This window comes from Arvicola amphibius, chromosome 3 (assembly GCF_903992535.2).
Source record: "Arvicola amphibius chromosome 3, mArvAmp1.2, whole genome shotgun sequence".
NCBI classification, from domain to species: domain Eukaryota; kingdom Metazoa; phylum Chordata; class Mammalia; order Rodentia; family Cricetidae; genus Arvicola; species Arvicola amphibius.
The window spans coordinates 52,377,753-52,386,285 of NC_052049.1; the positions used below are offsets into that span (position 1 = coordinate 52,377,753).

General features: G+C 45.9%; 1 protein-coding gene and 1 non-coding gene across 2 annotated transcripts; both read right to left on the minus strand.

Moving 5' to 3' along the window:
* Positions 1 to 937: 937 nt before the first annotated feature.
* Positions 938 to 1,793, minus strand: Zbed3 (zinc finger BED-type containing 3). Its single transcript, XM_038324414.1, has one exon. It carries the CDS (start codon positions 1,791 to 1,793, stop codon positions 1,098 to 1,100), a length of 696 nt encoding a protein of 231 aa, XP_038180342.1. The 3' UTR covers positions 938 to 1,097.
* Positions 1,794 to 6,037: 4,244 nt separating this feature from the next.
* LOC119810956 lies at positions 6,038 to 6,176 on the minus strand. Its single transcript, XR_005284891.1, has one exon. It is a non-coding gene; the product is annotated as a small nucleolar RNA SNORA47 (small nucleolar RNA).
* Positions 6,177 to 8,533: the final 2,357 nt, after the last annotated feature.

The following is an 8,533-nucleotide window of genomic DNA, read 5'->3' on the forward strand; positions in this document are numbered from 1 at the left end:
ATATATATGTGATAACATATATCATATATATATATATATATATATATATGGATATTCATTTTATTACCCTTTCAATTTTCCTAGATGGTTCAAATTTTAAAAAAAAAAGTACTTGAGGACAAAAGTGGTCTGAATAAAGTGTTTGGTAACTGTGTACACCTTTAGTCTCTAGGAGGCTAAGGTAGGTGGATCTTTCTGAGTTCGAGGCCAGCCTAGTCTGCACAGTGAGTTCCAGGACAGCCAGAGCTACATAGAAAGACAGTCTTTAAAGACTGTCTTTAAAAAAATAGAAAATCATATTAAGGAGAGCGACAAGGGCTGAGAGAAATAATATTTGGCTTTGGATGGCAATGACACATGGGAAGGGACCAGTGGAATCGGGCACGGCAAGTGTGGGCAAGGACTTCTTGACCTTCAGGGGTAAGGGGCATTGTGGGGGAACAAGCTGGAGAAAGGGAGGGAAAGAGACAGGGGTTGATACTGGAAGGTGATGGAGCGGTGTGGCCTCAAGTTTCTCCTTTGGTTCAGGGGGAGGTCTTTGGGGGCCTGTGGGGCAAGGAACTGATCTTCCTAGTGACAGATGATGTCTTGCAAGTAAGGTGACAGGCAATGGGAGAATATACCTCCATTGGGTCGGATCCAGGGAGAGATTACTTAAGGAAAAAGGTGCTCATGGCTTTGGGTGAGCCATGTGAGCAGACGGGAGCAAAGGAGTCTTTCTGGGACTGGCCCAATGCAGGGTTCTATAGCTGCTGAAGGAAGGGAACCAGGAGTCAATGAAACTCAAAGTCCCTTTTTGGAACTTGGTGCTGGGCCAAGTTTAAACACTAGGAAAGAGTAGACCCTGGGGGGGGGGGGGGGAAACGACACACATTTTCATTTCCATGCCCCTCTCCCTACCCCTGCCAGGCATATAAGCACGAGGTGTGATGAGTCTTTGGTGTTTAGTGAGCCTTCTGAATTTAAGAGCCTCCAGCCCTAAGGCACTACCATGAGGTTGCTGGAGTAAATCTCATGCTATGTGGTCCATGCTGAGCACCCTATCCGGGCTCCAGTAAGAAGTCCTTGGGGGCGCTGCCAAGCACAGAGTGGCCTCGCTATAGCAGGACCTTGGTGATAACGTCGCCGGGGACGTCCCCATCAGGATCCTCCTTGAGCAGCAGAGGCCGAGGAGAGGGAGGTGCCGAGAACCCGACCCCTGGGCTCTGCTCTCGAAGCCAGGTTCTCAGCGCTTCGCGCTCGGCCTGTAGCTGGCGACGCGCCTGCGCCATGGCGCGCTCCTCCTGCCGCAGAGCCCTGCGCCTGCGCTCTAGCGCGCGCTCCGCCTGCCGGAGGGCCGCCTCTCGCCGCTCCAGCTCCAGTTCCCGCCGGCTGCCGCGCACGGCGAGGGCGCCCATCTGCTCCAGCAGGCGCGCCCAGTCGCCCTCTGCGGCCAAGGCTGCGGGGCCGGGCGGTGGAGGGCAGGGCGCCGCGGGCGGCGAGCTCCGAGCCCCGCTCTTCTCCAGCTCCCGCAGGTGCGCGCCGCTCAGGTGTCGCCACAGGGCCCGCGTCCACGCCTGGAAGCCCGGATGGCCGCCCACCTGCTCTCCGCACAGCCGGCAGGTGGCCCAGGTGCCCGTCGGGTGCCCCGGCCGAGCCGGGGCCAGATGGAAGTAGCCCCAGGCTTCGGAGTACGGCGCCCCCAGATGGTCCGGAGCGGCGGGTGCCAGCCCGGGACAGGGGCCGCTCTGCCCTGCAGTGTCATCAGGCCTCCAGCTGTCTTCCATGGTCACAAGGGGCTTTTCACTTCTCATTCCTTCTGCAGTGTCTGTATCCAGGGGTCGGGGGAGAGGAAGAACAACAGTAATCATTATTATATACACACAGATCCTATAAATGTTAGTTGAGGACAAAACTTTCCTTTTTATGGTGTAAATCTTGGAGTGTATTTTTCCTCCCCTCCTTAATACTCAAGCATTAAATGCCAATGTCTAAGAAAAATGTGTCTAGCCCTTCTTGCACTAAGCGTTCTCTTCCGAAGAAAAGTAGCACATATATCAAGAAACTGCTAAGGCCTGGAGATCTTACAGTGCTTACTCAGCATACACAGTGCCTGGGTTTGATCCCAAGCTCTACATATTGAGAGTGGTGATTACAACAATATATTTAGAAGAAAACTGGCCATACCGAAAGCCATTATATGCTTTCAAATATGCACAAAATGGACTCCTAAACTGTTGCCTTTAAATCAAATGATGAGCCGGGTCTCAATGATCTTGAGGAGCTGGTTATAGCCCTGGAGGTTCTTAACCCACCTAGGTTCCAAAGTAGAAACACGTGTACAGGATAAGTCAAGATTGATCACAAGACCCATAGAAGTCCAGAGGAACAGTCTTAGGTAGCAGGAGAATGACTAGTGGATGCCTGTCTGGTATTGTCTTTCTTTCTTTCCTGGGCATTTTATAAGTGCTCAAGACATATGACAAACAATTAGCCTTTATTGTTTATCCTAACTAAATGGTACAAGCTTGCTTGGCACTTCCACTTGAGGGTGGGGGAAGAAAACTAACGGTGCATGCTTTGTCTGAAGGATCTACTTGGGGATCTAAACGTGGTGTTGTAACTGTAATGACCAAGTCTGGGATGTCTCTGTGTGCATCGCAGCACGGGTGTGCAGACCAGAGCGCACCGCTGTGGGATCGGTGCTTCTCTCCATCTTTACGCAGGCTCTGGGGTTGTCACGCACGCATGGCTAGTGCTTTTCTGCTGGGCCATCTCACTGGTCAGTGACTGTCCTTTCCATGAGGAGCACAACTCACCCACATAATATGCTCACACCCCCAAGGCCATAAAAAGGAGGCATCTGTTCTTTAGTGAACGAGTTGGAAATGGGCCAAATGTACGGATCTAGACAAACTTTCTCCGAAAGTTAAAAAAATAATAGTTAGACCCTTTGGGTTCTTCTGAGGACTTAGGAAGCATCATGGCCAAGGGAGAACCAGGTAGCCAGTGACTGCTCATGCTACCAGGTCCTGAGGGAGCAGGGGCAGAGATCATAAAATTAAAGAATCTGTTAAATCCATAAAAAGACCAGGAAAAATAGAACATCTGCATAGGTACATGTTGTAAATATGTATATATATATATTATATGTGTGTGTAGTGTATATATGGTATATATATTTGGGTTCCCAATTTTACAAAACAAATAATGGGTATAAAAGGTAGAAATTTCCTGACATAATAATAATAATAGTTGGTGCTTTCCATACTCAATCCCATCTCCAGACAGGACATCCAAACTAAAGATCCAAGAAATTTCAGAGTTAAACTATTCTGTAAACTAGAGATATATGCAGACTATCCATCCAAAAGACATGGGTCATAAGTTCTTTTCCGTGGCCCGTGGAACAGGATTCCTTGTTCTTAAATTCTTAATAAATACAAAGGCAGCAGAACCAGAGAGGAACTACAGGAACTAGCCATACATGTAGAAGTAGACCACACTTTTTTTTTTTTTTTTTGGAACAGTGGATCTTGAAAAACTCAGGGAGGAAATTTCAAGTGAATACAAAAGCAGAGCCTCTGGGGTGCAGTCAGAGGACGATTTATAGCTTTGTGGCTTACATTAAAAATCCAGACAGGCTGCAACAAAAGACTGATGAACCCCAGGGTGTTACAGATGAACAAGCTAAACTCCAGAGGAGGAGGTGACAGGAAATTATTAAGACAGGGACAGAAATTAATGAAATGTAAACTAAAAGAATAATATATAAAAATCAATTAAAAAGTCAGTTCTTTGAAAACAATAATCTCAGGATGACAACCCTCTAACTGGTCTGACCAAAATAATGAGAGACTATCTATCCCAGTGTGTAAAACTAGCGACGAACCGAAGGAGGGAACATTAGATCCTAATGAACTCTGAGGGATTTGCACACATTTTTGAAGATGTTTTCCATACTGTAAGATCCAGGAGGAATGAGTAAATTCCTAGCTGCATATGACCCACAAAATTAAAAGTCTAGAGGATACGATCAATTTAAGCAGTTTTGTAACAGGCATTGAAGTCTCCCAACAAAGAAAGGTGGGGTCACTGCTAAATTCTATCAAACATTTAAATGAAGAAGCTAATACAAATTCGCCTCAAAAGTACTCCGTAAAATAGAAAAAGAAGCATCCTTACTACCCTCTCTTTATAAAGCCAGCATTGCCTGGATAGTAGCCAAGTCTGGACATGGACACAGCAAAGAGAAAAACTACAGACTAACATCCCTGATCGCAATAGGTGCTGAGGTATGTTCTGTCTGTCTTCATTTCTTCAAGGCTTTCCTGCACCTGAGAAGAAATCATGTGATTTTTGTCTTAAGCCTATTTATGTACACTCTGTATCTATCATCAAAAAAAATTACCAAAAAATGGTGGCCAAGACTTAGGAAAAAAGGAACCTTTCTCTAAGGCTGGCAGAAATGTAAGTTAGTATAGTGATTATGCTTATTAGTGTTTGGGGGTCCTTAGAAAATTAAATCCATAAATACGGTATTATCTATCTGTATCGTACATAGTATACATATACCTGAACCATTCAAAGTCAACATACCACAGAAATATTTGCACATCCATGTTTATTGCTGAACTATTCATAATGGTCGAGATATGGAACCAGGGGCTGAAGAGATGGCTTAACAGTTAAGAGTACAGTGCCCTAGCAGAGAACTCAGGCTCAGTTCCCAGCCCTCATGCTGGGTGACAACCACTTAAAACTCCAGGGCCAGGGGTACTTATGTGCACACCCCGCAAATACACATAATTAAAAATAAACTAGTAAAGTACTTTTAAAAAAGATTCTGAACCAGTTTAGATGTCTGTCAACAGATGATGGCATACACATATAAAGATGTGGCATACACATACAAAGAAAAGTGAGATTATGACATTCGCAGGACAGTGGATGACAGCGAGGAGTCGTCTGTGAAGTCAATAAGCCCCACTCAGAAAACCGCCATGGTTTCCCTCAGATACAGAATGTAGGTTTTGTTTTTTTTTTTTTTTGGTTTTTCGAGACAGGGTTTCTCTGTGGCTTTGGAGCCTGTCCTGGAACTAGCTCTTGTAGACCAGGCTGGTCTCGAACTCACAGAGATCCGCCTGCCTCTGCCTCCCGAGTGCTGGGATTAAAGGCGTGCGCCACCGCCGCCCGGCCAGAATGTAGGTTTAAGTTAATATACAAACGTATGTATCTGTGTCGGACATGGATGCAGAAAGTAGAGAAAGGAGTCTATAGGGCTAGGGAGGGGACAAGAAAGGATAACAGGATACATATGTCATAGAAACAGAAGGTAGAAGCATTTAGGGGAGAAAGAAAACCAGCAAGACGGGTGAGGGGGCACGAGCAAGAACAAAATATGGACATATATATATATATATATATATATATATGTATATATATACATATATATATATATATGTCACAGTGAAACCCAGTCCTCTGTCTGCTGACCAAATATTAATCTAAGAAGTAAAAAGTAATGTAAAAATATTTACTTTTTACATGACGTTAGTTAATTAACATGATGCTAATATTAGAAACAGTTTAATTAGCTAGCTTTACCTAAATTTTTCTATATACCCTATCTTTGTTATTGTTAAGAACTCCGTTTTCTTCTACCTTGAGTCAAACCTTTCCAGGGCTCCTTTTAATGACCAGACATAAACAGAAGAGGAAATGCTCTTATAGTGAATCTAGTTTATTTCATAAATTTGAAATGCCTTGATGGCTGCTCTGCCATTCTGACTGTCATGTGAGCCTCAGGTTTCTTTCTCTTGTGCCAAGGGCTCAGAGTCCCCACTGCTCAGCACCTCTAACAGTGCCATGGGTGACCCGTCACTGTCGAGCTTTTGACATCGCTGTTAACTGAGAGCTGGGTTTCCTGTAAATTCTGAGATGCTCAGAGGAGCAGCAGCCAATTGTGCCGTCTGTTGGAAGAGTTTAGGTGGACACAGCAGGAGGACACTAGCTCTGTGCTTTGTCCCTCACCTGAGTCAGGGACAGGCAACACTACAGAATGTGGACCAGCACAGTGCTGCCCCTCCAAGGTGATGGAGAAGGACATCCTTTGCCTGGCCAGCCCTTTACTGTCGGAGGTCTTAACCAATGGGAGACAGCACGGTATGGAACTGCCCCACCTTCTCAGTCCTCCATAGGGGGATGCGTCCTGGCTCCATGTGATATGACTTCATAACCAGGGCCGAAGCCCAGTCCTAACATCTGCCCAGCCTGGAATACAGCCAAGTTCATTCCAGCTTCACCTGGAACCCAACAGAAAAGCCCAGGCTCCTCCACCTGCCTTTGGGATTCCTGTCACACAGAACACACCGGGAGTTCTTACAGGGGGACTTTAAAAGGCAAACGACCCAGTACAAAACAGACAAGAAACGTGAGTAGGCAAATGACTTCAGGCCAATTCAAATGTCTGTGGGAAGGCAGTTCAGGGAAATGCTATGACGGCAAGAGCAAAGGGGCACTGTACATCCACCACCCTAACATCCAGAGGTGGGCAGGTATAACCATCAGAGTCAGGAAGTCGGCAGAAAACAGGGCACGGTCACTTTCCTGCTGAAGGTCAGAGAGCTTTGAGGAAGTCTATCTGGAAGTTTCTACATTAGTTAAAAACTAATAGATGTGATATCTATTCTTTAGAACTAAAGGTGCCAATACATGAAGTCTTCTGTGCTAGATGTTTATTTCATTATTATTTAGAATGGGAATCATAGCTGAGTATACAATGTCTGTTTGCATCAGGAAATAGTATGCAGCCATTCAAAGGGTGGGGAATCTGCCAGGTGTTCTAGGGGAAGGTTTTGGGGTGGGGGGAGGAATTGTAGATGCTGTAAAGTGTATATAAATCACATCATTTCTGGATAATACCTGATCACTGTAGTGTTGTAAAGACACAGGTGTTCTTCAGTTCACAATGTGGTTACAGCCTCATTATATGTGGGAAATACATTTCTACCTATGTAGAAACTGCATTTAATACACTTAGTCTCCCAAGCACCGTGACTGAGCACCACAGTGCGCTACAGGGCACCAGCTGTTTCCTCTCACGACTGCCAGGTTCCTAAGAGCTGCAGCTGGACATTCCTATCTAGCTGCCCGTGCTGTGTGTTGCTGACCAGAAAAGATCGAGTGTCAAAATTCAAAATATGGCTTCTATAGAAAGTCTCCTACTTGCACACCATCATGGCGTCCAAAACTCCTATATGGAGCCATCTCCACAGACTTAGGTTAGGAAAATAAGCAAGGAGACACTACAGACTGAGGTGGAAGTTGATGGGAAAGGTGAGGGAGAGAAAGTAGTAAACACAAAAGCCAAAGAAAAAGCCTCAAAGAACACCATTCAGTCGATATGCCTATGCCTTAGCGCAAAGTATGTATGTGGCAAGATCTATATGTAAATAAAAAGTGGCTTTTAATAAACAATCCTTGGCATCTCAGCTATGAGTTCAGATAGGGACAGAACTTACTTAAGGAGGCTGAAGGAGACAGTCCTGGGGTAAGACCCATGCTGAGGCACTTGGGAGATCCACAGGCTCAGGGTGTTGCATCGGGAGGGAGGAAGTGAATGTATAGGACCCGTCAGCATAGCATGGTTTCCCGTGCCTTGCACCAGCAGCACCGTCTGTACCCATGGGAAGCAGACAATGTGATGCGAGAGGAAGGGGCTCAACCTGTGCATCTCCTTGACCCAAAGCAGACACCTGGCTGCACCTGCTGCTGCAGGTGCATCCACTGGATGCAGATCACATGCTTCTACAGTGGACTGAGATGTGGGATGCCTGACTCCCAGCACCATGTAAATTTAAGGCATGCACTAGAGAGGAGAGACCAGCATTTCCTGCTCAGATGCTCCTACACTGAGGTTTTAGTGGCTGAAAAGCAGTGTTGTTTCTGGTGGACATTCAAAATGGGAAGAATCTCTAGTGATTCATAATGGCGAAAGGAAACCAAAAAGGGTAAGAGACTCATGACCATTGCGCCTCAGATTCATTTTCACTTCCTAAATGGATCTTCACACACACACACACACACACACACACACACACAAATAAACTGCTCATCACTCAGGCCCAAGGGACTACAGGAAGGTGGGCTAGCCCAAGTCGGGTGATGCTCATTCTCCCTTATCGAGCCCCAAATAACGATGCATAACCAAGAGCTATGTGTGTAGCTAACAGAAAGAAAATGAAAACCAAGAGCACCCTTTGTTCTTTTCCTTGAACGTTTCCTTAAAAACAGGCACGCGGACACCAAGAGATGCGATTATTTTGCTTACATCCAGTTACTCTATCCAGCTCTCTCGTCCAAATGTTCACTGTGTGCTTGCTCAGGGACCGACAAGGGCCCGCTTGCCGACTATCTCTGAAGAGCAGCACACTCTGCCTTCAGGTAACTACCTCACCACCTGGCAGGGGATGAAGGGATGTTTCCAGCGATAGTTCCTATATCCTTGGTTAAGATCAGACCAGGGTTTGGCTCCAAAAGAGTTCTTCTTTGT

Bases quoted from the DNA above. Each gene is read 5' to 3' on its own strand.
- Zbed3 (XM_038324414.1), bottom strand. From the start codon at position 1,793: ATGAGAAGTGAAAAGCCCCTTGTGACCATGGAAGACAGCTGGAGGCCT.